Raw genomic sequence first — 19,514 nt, 5'->3', positions numbered from 1 at the left:
TTCAGGTATACTGCTGTTTTGAAAAGGACCCTTTGAATAAACCTGTTGATATGACAAAACACCTAAATAAAATGTTCCCTAGCAATTCCGTCTGGCTGTGGCTTTTTCAAGAATATCACACTGCTGTTTCAGCCCCAAGAAAGGTGGGAGAGGTTCCTGGCAGACTAGGCGGTATCGTGGCCTGCCGCGATCTACTCTTTGAACCGCTGTGCAGCTTTCAGTTCCTTTTCACAACTTGCTTTTCTTTCCCCTGTCTCTCTCTGCTGCGTGTGCCAGAGCATTATCAGATGAGCGTGCTGGAGTCTGCTCCCGTCAGCTCCACCGTGGGCCGCGTGGTTGCTAAAGACCTGGATGAAGGCATTAATGCAGAGATGAAATACAGCCTTGTGGATGGAGATGGACTGGATGTCTTCGATATTAACACTGATCCTAATTACCAAGTTGGCATCATAACTGTGAGAAAGGTAGTAAAGTTCATTTTTATAGTAATTTATATGACTAACAGTCTTGGTTACATTTTATGTGTGCAATATTCCCTTATGCCTGTAGTAACTTGGTTCCCATTACATGACAGTAGCCCCTTTCCTGCCATAAAACACCGTTTCTTTAATAATCATTGCTGAAAAATGAAAACAGACCGCATTCTTAGGCACAGCCTTTAAGAAGTGGGGACAGCATCAGCATAAACATGTCTTCTCCCACCAAAGGAATATTCTGATTCACTATTTATCTATTTAAATATTCTCTGTAGCTTAATTATCCTACAATGCAAGAAATTAGATCAATATTTGCATTTGAACTGTACACATTTTTCACTCTGGTGTCCCACAAACAATAATAAAGCATGCCTTAGAATTATTTATAAACCAATAAAACCCAGGCAGTTTTTTTTTTAATTGCTGCTTGAAGATCCATAAATGCTAATTAGGCTAGAAGAAGCTGTCTCTAAAATGGCAGCTGTGAAACTGCTAGTGCTCTGTACCGCAGGCTATGCAGAAAGGAATAGACTATTTTGCTAGACTCCCTGCTATAGGATATTTATTCTACAATCTTACATAAATGCTAGAAGTTCAACTCCGTTTCTAGGTTATGAAATTGTAACCATATTTCTGCCTAAATGTATCTAGTGTACTAATAAGGAAATATATTCTCCCTTAAAATAGCCTGGGACAAAATTGTGCACAGAAATGGAACAACACATGGGATAGATTTGACCCTGCAAGTCTGCGTGCCCTACAGCAAAGCATTTAAGCATGTATTTATGGTCACCTCTCTCCAACTCTTGTTTATGTGCACTGGTCCCTAAAGTTAAGAATGTGCTTAAGTGCTTTGCAGGAATGAAATAGAAGGTGAATGAAACATCTACTGTAATTTTTCATTTATTTATTGGTGGGAAAAATAGTTTATTTGGAGTACATAGGTTGATAAGCTTGACTTTGGTTATTCCAAATACAGTTTTACCAGATGTCCATTTGTATGAGGAGAAGTTATAAATGTTTATGGCATCAGTCTTACTGGATATGTACTGCTCAATCCATCTACTGTACATAAATGTTTGTAAAATACTGTATATACCTGCAGCTGTCTGTAATGGTATGATTATCAGTAGCCAAACACTGGAAAAGCTGTCCTTTGGATATACTCAACAATTAAAAAAAAAAAAAAAAAGTGCAATTGGTACTGTTAGAAAAGGGTATCACAGTGAGAGTAGAGAGAGAATTTCTAAAGCCAGAAAGGAATCTTCTTTGAAAGAAACTTTCCCTTTCATTTTTCTAGACAGATTTCCCAAAAGAAATAACTAATGTTAATCCTGCTTTTATCCTGGACATCAAAAAGTTGGAATTCACACTTCACAGAGAAGACCACCACTTGTTTAACTGCACTTATCTCAGCTAACTAGTCCCACACAACACTGAGCACCTCTCGAGGAGTTGCAGTGCCTGTAAAGCTCCCCATCCATGAGGCTGCTACTCACCGCAGCGACAGCCTCTCCCTTCTCCCTGCCTTCACCTTCACACTGTTGGGGAGCAGAGGTGGGTTATCAAGCCACCATCAACCACAGCACCCAGGGCAGAGCCCCATGCTGCCCTCCTCACCAGCTGCTGCCCAGTGAAATGCTTTCTCACAGAGCTAAATCCCACCTGTGCATCCCTTGGTGCCTGTCTCAGTGCTGGAGAATGGTGAATGAGGAGAGGGAGATGTTTCCGTGAGGTGCTTCTCCTCTCGGCCATAATCTTCAAAGGATATGACCTGCTTGCCCTCCCCATGGGAGCATCACTGGGGAAAGGTTTTTGAATGCATCCACAGAAGAGAAATCTGACAAGGGGGTGGCTATGTTGAGGCACTGGCACATAAAAGGTTCAGAAGTTTAAGCTGCAGTTGACAGTGAGAGGGTCCAATGCAAACTGAGCTGGTCTGAGCCCAGGAGCATCAGACATGTAGTGGCCTAGCACGTTTGATTTTTCCTTTTTTTCTAACTCGAGCACTCCAGGCAATTAACTCTTTTCCTAATGTAGTTGGATTTTATAGCTTTAAGTGTTTCTGTGATTTAACCGCTCTTTATACAACTTAGCTTTTTAGTATACGTACAATGTTTCTCACACTTTTCTTCACATGAGAAACCAGGAGATATAATGCTCTCTTTCTTACTATATGTTTAGGAAGCTTTGCATTACATGCTCCCCACCAGATGGACAATAACTGTTGCTTGATCATGTGAATATATTTTATTGCTATTTTAACAATGCTTAAATATGCAGTTGGTAGACCATAATGACTCTGAAGTAATGGGTAAAACATTTGTAGATCTAGTTAAATCCTTGCTGACAGGTGCTGTGCCTGCAGTAGTCACTGATTTACCAGGTGGAACTGAGGGCACCAGGAGTAAGTTTTAGATCCTCTGCTTTTGCCTGCTGCCACAGGTTGCACAGCACATCTTGTATGGCTGCACAGCATCTCCAGTAATACAGGGTCTTCATCTGCCCCAGCACAAGAAAAGCAGTTCCCATTCCTGGGCACACATTTTGAAAGCCATCCATGTAACAAAAATAAATATAATCTCCCACTGGACAAACCTGAGAACTGGGCAGTTTCTTTCCTGGTACAAAGCTTTTCTTGCTCAAGAGCTGTGCCGGTTAAGGGGGTCCAGTGGTGCTGGCTTCCAGCATTAAAACTCAGAGAGTGGAGAAGCAAAGGATGGTGACCATTTAACCACAGTGGGCTTGCTCGTAACTTCTAACTGCAGTTTGGAAAGTACAACTGTGTCCTCTGGAAGGTCTATGTAATCTGGTGAAAGATATTTGTATGCTTTGGGCTGACTCTTCCCTGCTGTCATTCTGGTTGTCAGATGCTTTTAGTCATCTCTCATTAGGACTGGTAAAATGCACATAAAATACGGAGATCTCCATTTAGGTCTAAGCAGGGTTTGGTGAGGATCCGTTTTCTTCAGGGATTTGCGAAAAGGAAAGAGGAAGAAAATGAAAGATTTATTTATTAAAATCTTCAGTGTTGGCATCAATTATTTCTATATCCATGTTCCCCAAATACGTAGTTTTATCTAGAAAGGAAATCAAATTCATTAAAAAAATAGTAACAGAGGAAGCTCATCTCTCTTTATCCATTATCTCAGTAAGAACAAGGGCCATTCTGGCTCCCTGTTTCAAATAATACTTGAGTGTTTAATGAAAAGTGAAAGAGCTTCACCAGGAAGAAGTCAGGGGTAGCTTATAATGCTTTGAAATTAAACTATGCCCTAGGCAGGGAGGAGATTCAAGTTCTAGCAGCCAGCACACCTAGATTGGGAACCTGCATTTAGGACATTTACTGAGGAAGTGAAAGAAAAGAACACCTCTAGGAAGGATGGATGCAAACTGGAGCAGGATCCTGCAAGAGAGACTGGCCCTGTCCCCTACAGCCACCAGAGCCATTTAGGAGCTTGGCAGCCAGGACTCTCTGCCGATGAGACTCAGATATCATCAGGGAGAGAAGGGGAACCTAACTGGGACCTCCACATCATATGCAAGGGTCCCTATAAGTGCCACCAGGGCCTGTTTCTGAGGAACTGGCTCTTCCTATCTTTGCCTTCTGTTCAGGTGCTCCCAATATACCTGTTTCTGCCTGTTTTTGGTTTGTTTGTTTCAACCCCAGAGAGGAATGGAACTGTGAATCACAGCGCGAGGGTGGTGCGGCCACTTTTGTTTTCATTTCACCAAGGAGAATGAAAGAACACATATTTTAAAAAGATCTGCAAATATTTCTCCTGACTTTTTCAGTTCAACTGTCAAATTAAAAATGAAAGAAAAAGATGCAGGCAGTGCCACTGCCAATACAACTGTCACTTAGTGCTTTGTCTCCATCTGCAAGTATTTATCTTTGTTACCCTTATGATTAAAAATCAGAGTAGACTTATTTTTAAAAAGAAGAATCAGTTTATATTAGAGGGCATCTTTTACTTCTGAAAATCAGAAAGATATTGTCTAAATCACATGGCCCAGTGTGCCTAATGCTAGATATATTTTTTCTCCTTAGCCTCTAAGCTTTGAGAGCAAGAAAAGCTACACGTTGAAAGTCGAGGGTGCCAACCCCCACCTGGAAATGCGATTCCTGAACCTGGGTCCCTTCCGAGACACCACCACGGTTCACATCAGCGTGGAGGATGTGGACGAGCCTCCTGTGTTCGAGCCCAGCTTTTACTTTGTGGAGGTGCCTGAGGACGTGGAGATTGGAACCACCATACAGATCATTTCTGCCAAGGACCCAGACGTGACCAACAACTCGATCAGGTCTGTCCTCTCCTTGTGTGTCCCCCCAGAGCATTCCCTGGTACATCCATTTGATGAACTGGTGGCAGGGCTGAAACAGGACAGGTGGGAGGGACTCTTTTCCCAGCCTGTTGTAGTTATCAGTTGTTTTAATCAAACCAGATCTCATACAATGAGGGGCCTTGTTGCAACTGGCGAAGCAAAGCAGGAGTTCACCTTCCTGTTTTCTGTGGTCTGGAGGACATCTGCACCTAGCATTGCAGACAGGCCCTGACAGGGTACACGAAAAAACAAAGCCCAGACCTTTGCTGGCACAACCTGAACACAAAACCTGACAGCATTGCTGAGAATCTGCTGTAGTACTGAGGGGAAGGTAATGAGCTTGCCTCTCGTCTCTCCCCCTTCTGTTTCAAAGCCATTGCTATGTGCAACCTGTCTTTGTCAACAGCTGAAAAGCACAGCTACATTTGGAGTAGTTTGAATGCATGCTGATAAATATGCATGAGCCACTGAATTATATAGTGTCTGGTCAATTCTGTAGAGCTAGATAACCCCATAAGGAGTTACGAAAGGTAAAAGGTGTATTTATAGCCATGGAAGCTGCAGAGCTGCAACTCAGCAAGGAGCCATAGGGGCAGATCTGTGCAATTGCAGTGCTCTTTTCTATAGTGGTGGCCAAATCAGCCCAGTTTATCAAGGAAGACTGATGTTTTTCTGAGCCCAGCTCACATAATGATTTCCATAACCTGCAGAAGCTCCAGGTGTCGGCGAGTTAATAATCCCAGCAGTTCAGCTGCACCTCTCATCTGAGAAATGCTTTGGATGCTGAGCTGCTGTGTGCTTTAACTGGTGTCAGTCCAGCTTCTGAGTGCTCTGCGTTCAGGACAACCACTGGGAAATACCAGAGAGAGTCAAAACACCAAGCATTTGGAGTTTTCAAAGGAAGTGAAATCTGTATGAGCAACTCTGTGGGCTTCAGCTGTGAGATCTAACCAGGCACAAAGCCTTTTTTTCCTTAATGATATTGCTTTCTGTGTTACTGCTCTAATTAATTTTTTCATCTCTGCTACTGTAATATACCTGTCTTTTCTACCTACATTATGAAGTTATCTTACTTCTCATGATGTCTCAAATTCTTCAATAAAACTAAGGCATCACACCGTGTGCATCACAATTTCATTACCTTAAACTTTTTACTGCCCACATCTTATTTTGCTGATTGTCTAGCTTTATCCAAATACTGCAGCACAAACAGAATTGTGTAAATCTGCTCAAAATAGTATAAAAATAATTCTGTGCTGTTATCAGAGGGTAGAAGTGTTCATTGTTATATTTAATGAGTTTTTTTCTTAGTTTTCTTCAGAGCTTTCCAGTGACTTCCCATGATGAAACAGTACTCGAAAAAGCACAGAACACATTACCAAAGATATATTAAAATATATATATATACAAATTTCAGAGATTCCTCTGTAACTGTTCCTTCACACCTTCTTTCCTTCTTTTCTTCCCATCTTCCTCCCACCCCACTTTCCTTCCTTTCTTCCCTCCTTCTTCCTTTCCACATTGTACATATAAAAAACTGGGATAAAGGAAAAAGGAGGAAGAAGAAAAGAAGAAATGTCCTTTGAATACCATTTGTAATGCTAACTAAAATGCAGATGTTAAGTGTTTGTTGTCCGAGTGTTTACCTCTAATGTGGTGTTCTCCATGCATACAAACCCATGCAGTACCAGTCTGGCAACATTTTGGGCTTACTCTGCATTCACCTTGCACAGATCAAAGCAAGATAAGAAGAACAAAATACCAGATAACACATTTTATTACACAAGATGGAATCCATCTGAAATTAAAACTGACATCTGACCCTTCCTTTGGGTGGGGTCCAGGCCATCTTCTCAGTTATGGAAAAGTCAGGTGACAATTCAGGAGGGCTCAACAAACACAGGGAAACTCTTCGGTCCTCTACGTCGGGATTGTTTTCAAGTGATTTGGGAAGATTACCTGAAGAGTAAAGTGGAAGCAAGTATGAAGGAGCAGGTCTTATTATCAGGAGAAGGTGTGTGGAGAACCCAGACAAAGACTCCACCTGTGCCTCTTGACACTGGTGATTAATACTGCACCACTAATCAGAAGGCCGTATTAAATTTCAGATACTCGTTGGCCTTAAACCGTCAGAGAGAAATTCTTTTTATAGCCTTCATACAAGAATAATTATTATAGCAAAATATAGCAACATTCATACTTATTTCCTAAATAAATCAAGTGCCTCAGAAATCTCATTATTTGGAATGCAAAGGATTGGGAGGGGAAGGGAAGGAAACCTGCCTCTCCACCCTCTTTCATTTTTCTGAAAAAAGTGGAAAAGAATGCTGTTTGTTTCACAACAGCGTAGCCTAACAGCACTTTATATCCCAATTTAATATGTCCCTATATAAAGAACGGGCTGGCATGCTCGTTCCAGTGAATGCGCTTATGCTGAAAGGAGAAAATTCAGAACAACAAGCCCTATTCAGCATCTGTTATGACTAATGCTTTCAATTCCCATCAACTTTGAAGAAAGAACAAAAAAAAAAAAAAAAAAAAAAAAAGGAGAGAGAATAAGTCTGGGCTCTGTTCTAGGCTGTGGCATTTGCATAAGCGCATGGGTGGTTTTTGCCAGAGGATCTCTTACCATGCTAACATAATTAGCTGGGAAGGCGACTTGTACAAACTGCTGTTAAGAGCATTTGAAGGGTACTGAGTATTTTACACACCCCGCAAAAATGTATTTGCCACCAGTCCTGCCATCTGCTGAAGGAGAAGCTGACAGAACATGATTTGTGCAACTTGCAGATTGATAGAAAACCTGAGAGTACTTCTGGCATATCAAACACAAGGAATACGTCCGTGCGGCTGAATGGCAAACACGGCACGTACAGGGCGAGTGCAACTCATTTCTGCTGGCCATTACCACTGAAACCAGAAATCTGTTAGAGATTAGGCAGGAAAAACAGGAAGGTACCAACGTACCAGCTGCATCAGCCCTGGCTTAATTTGCAGAAGGGGCTCAGGGCAGAAGCAAGGAGGAGCCCTGAGAGCTGCTTTACTCACCCCCAGCCATCCCTATCGTGACAGCTGTCAGTCAGCTGCCTGATGAAGCTTTCTGGCCAGGCAGGCTCAGTAATTATGATGAACCAACCTCACAGAGGGACCCATTTTTCTTGCTTGATAGGAGAAAGCCAGACATCATCCCCCTTGCACGGCCGTGGCTCAGTCAGTAGGATGGCTCAGGATGCATGTGGAGTTCGTTCTCCTGAAGGGAGAGAGAGTGCAAAAGCACAAGGAAGGGAACGGTTCCTCCTCATCAGCCTGAGTGCCCAGAGAAGGAGCTGGTGTAAAGTCATTTTCATACAGTCTGAATTGTGCCCAGGGAAAGGGTATAATTACTGAGCTTAGAAAAAGAACTTGCACTCCTCGCTGACACATTTTCTCTGTAAAGCAGATGTTCCTGTGCTGAGCTGTGCCTCGCTTTGGGGCTGCTTGCATTAAATCTCCCTGTCTTCCAGCTCCATCCCAGCAGTGCTCGCTGTTAAATTCCATTAGACGTGTGAACTACAAGTTTTTCATGCATCTCACTGTACCTACAGAAGTCAGCGGAGCACACAGCTAGGTTGTGGAAGAATGGGGATCTGCTACATGCGACAGAATTCCCATTGCTGGGGCACTTTGGTGTACGTAACATTCGGTTTTAACCAGAGTTGCAAAATACTTTCAATCTGTACTCTTGCAGATACTCGATTGACAGGAGCAGCGACCCGGGGCGGTTCTTTTATGTCGACATTACATCGGGAGCACTGATGACTGCGAGACCTCTAGATCGGGAGGATGTTTCTTGGCACAACATCACAGTGCTGGCCATGGAGCTGAGTAAGGAGAATGCAGGCTGTACATAGATTAAAGAGATATAATAGACAAAGCAGGCTGAGAGACCTGAATTCAGCAATTCAGATGTTCTTATGTATCGAGTGGGAAGCTGTATTAACTGAATTACTCTTCTGACATCAACAAGCAAATGCTGCATTTTATTTATTTTTTACGCTCTTTTTCACAGAGTGGTGGGAGGAACAGAGGCTGGCAATTAAATGCCGAGTGCTGCTTTCTCTTGTCATTAGTATTCTAGGGATTTATGTAAAACTCTTCATGAAATATGTTTCTGCAAGAGCTCTGTTTCTCCAGAAGGACTAGGCAGCAAAAGCAGAAGCTGCAAAGGCTGTGCAGCTGCCAGTCTACCTGGGAGGACTGCGTGGTGCGTGCAGGGACTGGCAGGCAGCAACGATGCTTTCACTGCTAGGTTGCTGGTGGAAATCTGCTCTGGGCCAGTAGCAAGTGAATGGCATCGCCATCTGCTCACTGCATGAATGATTCGGAGAGGGTGCTTTGGGATCCTCTTGTATGAAAACCCCAGAGCAACTGAAACTTATTAGATTTTCAGGTTTCACAGTGAGCTAAAACGCAGCTCAGGATTAATCTGTGCCAGGTATTTACCAAGGCTATGAGAACAAGGAGATGCTGATCATTATGTAGTGACACTATGAAAAAAATTGCTGAGTTTCATAAAGGAGCTAAGGATATATGAGCAAATAAAATAAAACATTCATCCAATTTTCACCCGAGATCTCTTTGTTCCACATAGCTTTTGCTCAGGATTTCAGTTCATTTGCTGAGGGGCAGCAGATTTTGAGAAGCTTGCTGGCAATAGCTGAGCTGTTCCTCATGTCTGAGAGCACTTCCTATATACATCCAGGCTGTACCAGAGATATGGGGCAGTCTGAGAGGGGAAAAAAAATTGAGAAGCGTATCCAAAACACAGTCAACCAATCTGAAGTTAGCAAGGGGAGTATTTCACAAGAGTCAGGGTGAATCTGCCATATATTTGTAGGCTGTTCCAGCATGCAAAGCCCTCCTGTCACCTTTTTAATAGTGAGAGGGACGTGATGGGATCTCACCCCATCTGTTTCAATGCTAGTTTTATTTTCAGCCACCGATGGTCATTGCAATTCCGTGTAGATCCACTTACACGCACGAGTCTGCAGAAGCAGCCCTGTAGCAGCACACCAGGGTGAGAGCAATATGAAGGCATGGCTTCCTTTGGCTCATCCTCTGCCCATCCTCTTGTCAATTTTGTACATGTGCAGCACAATATTTTAATTTAGAAAATAGTTTTGAAAATGCCATAGTTGTGCGCTCCTGAATACAGCTTCTAGTTCCAGAAGTTAGATGAATTTTACTGAGTGTGAATGCAGACATTCATATGCCACAATGACAGGTGTGGTAGTAAGATATGTATGGATATGTGGGAAGCTGAGGGACTAAATTATAAATCAGGGAGAAACAATATAGTTTAAGATTATTATCTCGATAAAATGTGACACACATTATGGATTCAGTACATGGAACCTTTAAGAAAATTCCTGAGTGTAAGAAAATTATCTATTGTTTATACGAACACATCATTTCATGCCAGAAAGTGAGATATATTTGGAAATAAATGCATGAGGCTGGATAGCTAAGACAAGCCTAACGCTTAAGAATGTTCTTGATTTTTGCTCCTTACCTCCTAATAATGATTTTTTTTTTTTTAAATCTCTTCTTAGAGTTTCATTTTATCTTTTAATATGGGAAAAAGGTTGTTCTGGGAGGAAAAAAAAAGTTAAAAAAATATATTCTTTGGTTACTGAGTTTGGAAATTGTAAAGATATATGAAATGATGTCTGGATGTATTGGGCAAGAGAGCTAATGAACCAGCGGGACAGAAACATCACAAATGATGTCATGCAGAATGTAAAATTTTCATTGTGATTTTAAGCTTCATTGAAAGCTTTTCTGTACGATTTCATGTGGTATTGCATTTTAACCCCCTGTACAAAGTATCAAAAACTTGACACAATATTTTTGTGTTCAGGAATATAAGTTCTGAGCAAAAAAGATACTTGAAATGCAGAATTACCATTTCCGACAAGCTCTAAATAACAAGACTATCCCTAAAAATAGTCTCGACATAACTCATGCTGCCAATACCGAGGCTCAACAAACAGTATTTCCCAGTCGAAGCTCTAACTGCGGGGCATTGTCTAAAACTTTTGTTACAGAAATAGTCCCATTTGACTGGACCAGGTTGAAGGTCCTTTTGCATCCAAAGGAACTTGTTTGAAACTGATGTGACCAGATAGAAAGCCAAGATAGATAAAGCAGCATTTGCAACTTCACTCTGAGTCACATAACCTGCAAGCAAATGCAGTTCCTCTTAGAAAAAAATAATTTAACACAAATCAGTAGCAAAAAGCATTGATTTAACTCTTCTGCAGAGCAGGGAGCCATTTTTTTTTCCCTTGCCACAAGTTGCCTTTCTTTACAACTTCCCTTCTCCTTCCAGACAATCCCTCGCAGGTGGGCAGTGTCTCCGTGACGGTGAAAGTCCTGGATGTGAATGACAATGCGCCGGAGTTTGCAAGGTTCTACGAATCTTTCGTTTGCGAAAACGCCAAAGCAGGACAGGTGAGAAATGCTGGTAATGACAGGGGCTGGCAGGGGGCAAGGTTGGCCCGCATGGAGAAAGCACAACAAACAGGCTAGGCATGGAAAACAGGGCACAGCTAACCAAATGGTGCACCTGAGCTCTCTTCAGCCGTTACGTGTGCTGCTTTCCAAGGGCAAGCACATTACATCACCATGAGCATCATATAAAGCACCACTTTTTCACCCTCGGTAGTTTCCAAACTCACTCCACCATACACTTCACTGTTGAAATAAAGCCTTCCCTTGGACAAGTGCCAGCAGGCAAACGGACGGTGTGTCCTGTGGCAGCAACAAAGAGAGGACAAGTGTTGTAAGAAATGCCACGGAGTCAGCCCGGCCCGTGTGTGAGTGACAAGGCTTCCTTTTAAAAGGCCCTATTTATAAGAGCCTTAAGCACCCTGACTTATGGAAGCTGAACATAATATACTACATCAGCTTCAAAGGGGTGACAAACTGAATCTGTTCTGCTGTGAACTGGAGATTACAGAGAATCATAGATAACACAGGACTTCCAGCTCTGCACACTGTAAACCCGTACCTTCAAGCAAACTGTGACACCTCTTTGCTCCTACCCCTTCTAAAACCCCATCAAAGCCCTTGAACAAGGTCTGCCCCTATCACACATGGAGAGGAGCTCTCCCTGGTAGTACAGTGGTGGTACAATTTCTACTGCTTATAGCTTGGTGTGGATGCAACCTGCTGCTTCACCACCCAGGGTCCACAGCAGGGACCTGTATCTCCAAATTCACATCTGATAAACACAGTTTAAGTGCACAGATACACAACTGATGATTTATGAAGAGAAAAAATATACTAGCAATATCACTGCTCGTGCAGCGGAGCTCCTCCCAGCTTGCTCTGAAGCAGAACGAAATAGTTATTCACTGCTGGGACAGCTGTCCTACTAAAAATCTTACACAGGATAATTTCATTCTACTAACTTAAAGATGCCCTTAATAATACAGGGAATAGAAATTATTGCCCAGCCTTCTTCCGTATTTTGAAAGCACACTAAGTGGGACTTCTGCCTCATTTCAAGAAGTTCTGAAATCGGTTCTGATGCGCTAAATAAGACATTACGTGTCTGTCATTTGTCTCTGAATCCAAAAATAGCTTGGAATGCAAAAATCCAGGTGAAGACCTGTTCTTTGTTCGAAAAGATGTTAAAATTTTTATTGAGACAGAGCTACAGCTCACCATGCTTCAATCTGTTATACCTACTTCATCAAGCCTCCATAAGTGAGGTGACAAAACTCTTCCTAGATTTAGTATTTTCTTAGTTTCTCTCCTTAGTGTTACTCGTTGCACAAGCAAAGCATCTGCATAGTTGCATTTTCTCTGTTTTCATTGAATTTTCTTTGTTTTCCGCTGACTTCTTGGGAAGAGCTTAATAGATTTAAAATTGAGAGTGATAAAAATCAACCTTGCATCCTTTTTTACCTGTAAAATGAAGCTGAATATAAGCATGGGCTTTCTTACAAGCTCCCTAATACATGATGTATTTCCTGAACACCCTGGAGCCTCAAAAGAAGAGAAAAATGTGTAACAGAAGATAGGGACACAAGGGAGAAAAGTGTCTGTTATTTGAACAAAACTGACTGTCTCCTCCTTTGTTTAAAAGTGATTTGCATGATCACAGTAAAATAAAATGAAGCCTGTGAGGTTTTGAGTCTCTTCTTGATTCATCTGCTGTGCCTCTGCAAGAAAGTTTTATTCAAATGCTCCAAGTTGCTTATATTTACATATATAAATATACACATGAACTTATTTGCTTGTTTAGATTACATACATCTTGCTTCTCACCTGCTTCTGCTTTGCTCTCGTATTCTGTAGCTGATCCAGACAGTGAGTGCCATCGACCGGGATGACCCACAGGATGGTCAGCACTTCTACTACAGCCTGGCTCCGGAGGCAGCCAACAACCCCAACTTTACTCTGAGGGACAATCAAGGTAATCAGAGTGGACATGGGCAGTTAGCTACTCTAATTTCTAATGTCTGAGTTGGACTTGAGAGGCTGTGACTTACAGTGTTTGATAAGACTGCCATTTCAAATAATACCAAGTGACACCTGCTCCTTAAAGGCAGAGATAAAATGACATATTACTTAATACACTTGAAGGTTATATGATATTTCCTTCTCTATAAATATTCTCTAGCAATAGGCCCCTTTTTCTTCTCCAAGGAAATGTGCCAGTGTTTTGTGCAAATTCAGATCTTGTGGTCAGGCTGCAGGCATCTCAGATTACCAGAGTGGAAATTGCATTCATTCAAAAGGAGATGCTTAAAGGTAGGCTAGAAACTGGAACAGGGAGACAAATCTGAAGGAAATTACATTGCTCTTTTTTGTACTCTTCATGTTTTCTTCCAGGCACTGAAAGGGAAGGTTCTCGTATTGTTCCAATCTTTTTCCCCAAGCACTTTTTTTCTTCCTCTTTGCACATCCTCATTGAGTGCCTGGGAAAGAGAGGGAGGTAGGGAGAAGATGCAGAGCCTTAGGGGGTGACGTGCACTACAGCTAAACATCAACAGGAGATGGGTTAAGCAGAAACTGAAATACCAGTGAGGGGGACTCATGGCCAAACACTGGCATTTGCATATCCACACCAGTGGAATTTGCTTCTTTTGGGGAAGTTTTTGTTGCTTTGGAGCCTGCAGGAAAAGCCTGCTGTGAGCATGCCTTCACATCACTGTTGCTGATAGAGGACCTCTGTGGGCAAATAACAGTGCCAAGGTCAAGTCCACATCAGCCTTCAGCAGGGAAGAGGGATGGCCTCAAGCGAACTGGTGCACTGAATGTCGGTATGAAGGGGCTGAATGTCAGTAGGAGCTTAGTATGCAAAGCACCACAAATCAGCAAGCAATTCTGTTATAAATGGAGGGAAAGGCACCTGCAGCATCCGTGACCAGTCTCCAGGCAGAGTGCTGATCCTACTCCCACGTAAGCACACATGCCTACTTGTCGTACTTATTTCCATAAGCTCCCATCTGTGCCTCTGCAGGCATATGAAAGAGCAACATATAGGCCAATAAACAAGCCCCTGCCTTCACTAACTAAACACATCTTAAAAGATGCTGCTTGCAGAGCCCTGGAGCCCTCCTCCACAGCATATTAATGATTTTTCATCCCAAAAGCATTTTTTTCTGTAAGGTCCCTGAAGTCTCCCCGCACCGCTTCTTGCATCTTTATCCTTCACTCTCTCATTGTCTCCCTCTCTTTTATTTTTGAACATATATTGCCAAAATAATTAAGCAAATAGAACACAACCACTGCTAAAACATTTGGCAAACTAGGCTCATTTCATCCTGAGGGCATTGTTCTAAAAAAGGAAACTCGCAAAATTCCCAGCATCAGATGCACTTTTTCTGTCTAAGGCCATACTTGCTGTAATTTATAGTGACAGCAGTGACTGAATGGCTGTGCCTCCTGCTTTCTCTAAAATACCAGTTTTCCAGAAATATATATCACAAGAAGCTTAGAGTACTGTTGGTTACAAATCTGAAATAAAAATGTGAAGTATCAAATCACTGACTATTTGACTATACATATTAAGGGTTAATTTATTGCCTCAGCAATTTGGAGTGCAGTAGTCACTTCAGTAACAATAATTTATATTTCTATTTTCATCTAGGGACCCTTAAGTAGTATATAAATTATGTGACTTATTCAGAGGGGTTTAGATATACTGCATGTCACAGGGTGGCAAGACAAGGAACAGAACCCACCTTGCTCCTCACAGCCTGTGCATCTAACCATGAGACAGCAGTACTTCCCAGGCTGTAGGAACACACTGTGAAGATTAGCAATTGTGCTGATTACTTGGTCGTCCCATACAGTGGTAAGAAAAACTGCAAGACATGCAGCCTTCCTGGCAACAATTAAAACCTTGATTTACACCAAGCAACAGATAGATCATGGTTTGCATTCTGATGAGCTGTTTTACATATTTCTTTGGCCCTTGTCATTTATAGTCTCTAAGAACTACTTTAGGCTATTCATTCTCCCCATATCTCTGGCAGACAGAGAAATCCTATTGTCTCCACTTCGTAGACGGGGATCTGGGGCAAGGAGAAATTAATCTGCTTACATGCTTGGTTCCCTTTCAGTTCAGTAAAATCAGCAGGCAATAGACATGTAATGATCTGCAAAGATCTGGGCCTGAATGACTTCTCAAGGACATACAGAGTATATGTGATGAAGCAGGGAATTGAGTTGGGGTCTCCTGTCCCTTTGGTTACTGACCGAGGGCATCAGTGATCTGTCTTCGTCCTGCTTGTAAAGCCATGTGAGATTATTCTGGGAAGCAGCTGGCAAAAGAGACTTGCTGTAAGAATGAGATGAGCAATGAAATAGGCTTACCGCACTTCCAGATTAAACTCTGAGCTGATCTCCTCTTGACCCTTACCTGCTCTCCTCCATTTTTGGGTAACAGGAATTAATGAAGGTAGTAGCCATGTTGATGGATGCAGGCATCAGGGTCGTACCACCATCAGGACTATCAATGGAAGCCTCTAGCAGTCTTCCCCATTGCATTTAAATTTGTCCTAGAAAAATTGATAGCTATTTCTTCCTTCCCTACCCTTCTTCTTCCTACCCTTCAGGTAGACCCTGAGGTCTACCTCCTGGTGAAATATTTCGTCGTATTATTAATAACCATTCCTAATTATTGCAATTAGTTTTAAAAACTAAAAGGACTTTTAGGCTAACCGTCCTCTGTCACTGTACAGACTCATGCAGAGATTAAAAACAAGTCTTTCTTGTGAGAGGAGCTTAGCTCTGATCTTGGTGTTCGGACCTACACAGTGATTATTTACCCCTGACCTCTCCAAGGAGGTAAATTGCTTCCAGAAAATGGCAGGAAGGAGATGCTCCAAAGCTTGCTGTCACAAGCACACCAACTTGCATGCCTGGAAGAAGTATGGTTTTCATGCTCAAGGTGATCTCAGGGGCATGGGGACCCACCACACCGTGCTCTTCACTGTCTCTGCTCAGCGCCGTAGCTAAGTGCTACCATCCAACCCTCTGCAAGACAAAGACGCTGTAACTGGAAGCTGTGATGCAAAACTACTGTGCATTCTTATCATGCTTTATTTTAATATAATGAGGCTTTCATGTCCTCACAAGCCCTATTTTGCTGATGGCTGGGGCTTAGATATCAAATTTGGAAGAAAATTGCGTATTCCAGTTTCTACCATGCTGCATCCCATTCCAGCATGTCCTTTGCACTGCAGCAGCACATCAAATCACATTGGCTTTTGATGAGTCACACAACAAGCTTTGGCAAAAACACACTGCAGTTGTGGAGTAACAGGTAGAGTGATTCCTTAGGGATGATTTGGATGCCTGCCTAGTACAAAGCAAAACAAAGCAAAAGGGATGAAACATTATGCTGAAAGTCACCAAGGGAATTACATAGCCAAGAGTATTTAAGACCTAGATGATACGGGCAACACATCACTGCAAAAATATATATATATATATATATATATATATAACACACATACACATATATATATCTCCGTCAACATTTGATTATGAAGACTTGTTTCTCAGCCTGGAGAAAAAAAAAAAAAAGAAAAAAAAAAAGACATGCTTAAAAAATTTGAGATCTCTCACTAACTGATTTTGCACAGCTTCAGTCACACTCACTGCCTGTGATTTTTTCTACAGGCAAAGTACGACCAGCTAAGAATAATGAAGTCTTTTTCCTTCACAAAGAGCAATTTCGCATAAAATGAAAGTTTGCTGTCACCTGAATGGAATATGTGCCTTCTATTATAAGCCAGTTTAAAGAGAGTGAGTCTTTCGCCCAGGAAAGAGAAATGCAACCAAACTACTACAATGTTAAGATGACTCGGACATTTCCACTGACACAGCATAAATCCAGACACTTTGCCATTTTCTGCCCTTTGGGCTGCTTTTCTCATGCTATATCAGGCTCAGTGATGAAAAGATGTGTTTTTAATCCTGGGAAGCATTTACTAGAGGGCACATAAAACAGCCTGAGGGTGAGAAACCACATGTGTGTGCCCCAAGAGGGAGGAGAGGGAGGCTTGCAGGAGAACATACACCCCTTGCCCATGAGCCTTGGCAGCCGCAGGGTGCTGATCACCACTGCATCTTGGCACACATCAGTGGAAATGCGTCTGTCTATGTCTGTACACACCAGCTGCACATGTTCAGAGCTGCACAGTGTATTAAAAAGTGGTAAAATCAGCAAATGCTGACACATTACCAGTTTTAAGCAACTTTGGGGATTTCATCCTGCATCTGGTGCTACTTCGTGGTTCTTCTCAAAGCCCCAGCTCTTGGGATGACATGATTTAATGAGACAATACAATTTCATTACATATTCACAGAGACACGTGCACACTTCAGTATTTTACACTTTCAGAGTGAAAGCTTGAAATCTCATTGAAGTGTAAGAAATAAAAGATCATGAGATTGCTTTTAAAAACAGGTCACAATTCAAACTAATCTGATGAACCATGGTTGTAGGTCTGCCAAAAGTGGAAGTACCTTTGTTCCCTATCTTAGCTGGCCCAAGATTTGTAAACATGTTTGTACAAAGGGCCAATTTACCGCAGCTTCCTTTACATAACCTGGTGGCCCAGATCACATTGGAGACATTCAGCCTTGCACTTTCCAGAAGTCTCTGAGACCATAAAATTTGAAAGTCAGCACAGGCAAAATCATCACAGACCTCAAAGGGTTTGCTGTGGTATTTCTGAGATAAGACTTGAGAAGGACAGATTCCTGGATCCATTTTCTTTCTAGTTAGAAAACTCGGTGCACAGCTTGAGGAATCTGAGGGAGAGAGTAGAGAAAGAAATTCAAAAGCCATTGGGAGATGTTGACTTTTAAAGAAAAAAACATGATGAATATGGAGGAAAAGGCTTAGAAGTAGGAATTACCCTTGAAATGAAAATTAAAAGCAATTTGCAGTTTGGTCATTCTCTTACTCTTTTGTTTCCACAGCATCATTTTGATTCATTTTGTTTCAAGTTCTTCTAGAAGACAGGTGGTAGCCACACTAAATGAAGCAGAATGGTCAATCAAAACAGAGTAATTCTGGCAATGAAAACAAAGTAGTCTGACTTTTTTCAATGGCAACAGTGTCAATGAAATTGCATGTATTTCATTGAAAAAATGTTTAGCTGCAAAATTTTCAACTCACTGCTCTTTCAAATAGCAAGCTGTATTTTTTTCCCTTTGTCTTCTTATTGCCTCAAGCAGATGGCCATGCCACGTATCAAAAAACATAAAGACAACCTTAACATGTCCACAAGGGTTATACACCAGCATCCCCAAAATGCTGGCAGCTCTTAAGAGCAATGTCTAGAAAAGCTGCTGAGCAAGAACAAACAGGGACAACAAGTTGCCCTGAACTGTTCATTTCTGTCCTGCCTTTTGAAAGCTCTTCTAGCTAAATCTGAAGGCTGTGACTTTGCTCTGGGCACTTCATGTCAGAAAGGGTAAAAACAGCTCGTAAGGTGTGTATGCCTTGGAGGTTTTGAGATGTGGCCTGGGAAGGTATTGGAATAAGGGATGCAGAGGCAAAATGCTGAATGGTGACAAACTGATTAAAAACAAAAAAAAAAAAAAAATAGGAGGGAAGACAAACGGATGTGGGCCTAGTGGTGATTTTTTTTTAACCTTCCTTTTCTTCTGAACGTATTTGCTCTGTGTGTAAGTTCTTCTCTCTGTTGTCCACCCCTAGACAATACGGCGTGGATTTTGACAAGGCGCTCTGGCTTCAGACAGCACGAGCAGAACACCTTTTACCTCCCCATCCTGATCAGCGACAACGGCCGCCCGGTGCTGAGCAGCACGGGCACGCTGACCATACACGTGTGCAGCTGCGACGATGACGGCATGGTGATGTCCTGCAACGCCGAGGCCTACGTCCTTCCCGTCAGCCTGAGCAGAGGGGCACTCATTGCAATCCTCGCCTGCATCTTTGTCCTGCTAGGTAAAGTCTTGGCTGCTTGCTGGGAGGGGACAAGCTCTTCTCTTCTGGCTAGGGGGTTGCTTTCTAGGAAAGGGTGTGTCAGAAGGAAGTACTGAAAGCTGGGCATCTTGCCTGTGCTCTCCACAAACGTATTTCCTTTCCTTGTCCAGACCTTCTATTTCCCCTGTTAGCTACTGGTGTCAAAAGCACTTTGATTCCCTCGTTTGGACTCTTGGTTCATGAGGTGT

The 19,514-nt window shown here is 42.3% G+C and overlaps 1 protein-coding gene across 3 annotated transcripts in view; it reads left to right on the top strand.

The window, feature by feature from the left end:
- The window catches only part of CDH20 (cadherin 20), a 113,819-nt gene that overhangs the window by 92,496 nt on the left and 1,809 nt on the right, over positions 1-19,514 (top strand). For all 3 annotated transcript variants that reach the window (XM_027451663.3, XM_072034995.1, XM_027451664.3), the window contains 6 exons: positions 277-464; positions 4,528-4,781; positions 8,530-8,666; positions 11,173-11,294; positions 13,149-13,266; positions 19,036-19,287. In XM_027451663.3, the coding sequence (XP_027307464.1) occupies positions 277-464; positions 4,528-4,781; positions 8,530-8,666; positions 11,173-11,294; positions 13,149-13,266; positions 19,036-19,287 (1,071 nt within the window). The remainder of the gene's footprint in view (positions 1-276; positions 465-4,527; positions 4,782-8,529; positions 8,667-11,172; positions 11,295-13,148; positions 13,267-19,035; positions 19,288-19,514) is intronic.

Source organism: Anas platyrhynchos, chromosome 2 (assembly GCF_047663525.1).
Source record: "Anas platyrhynchos isolate ZD024472 breed Pekin duck chromosome 2, IASCAAS_PekinDuck_T2T, whole genome shotgun sequence".
Lineage (NCBI taxonomy): Eukaryota > Metazoa > Chordata > Aves > Anseriformes > Anatidae > Anas > Anas platyrhynchos.
Note: the sequence above shows the minus strand (reverse complement) of the source record. Positions and strands in the feature narration are given on the sequence as shown.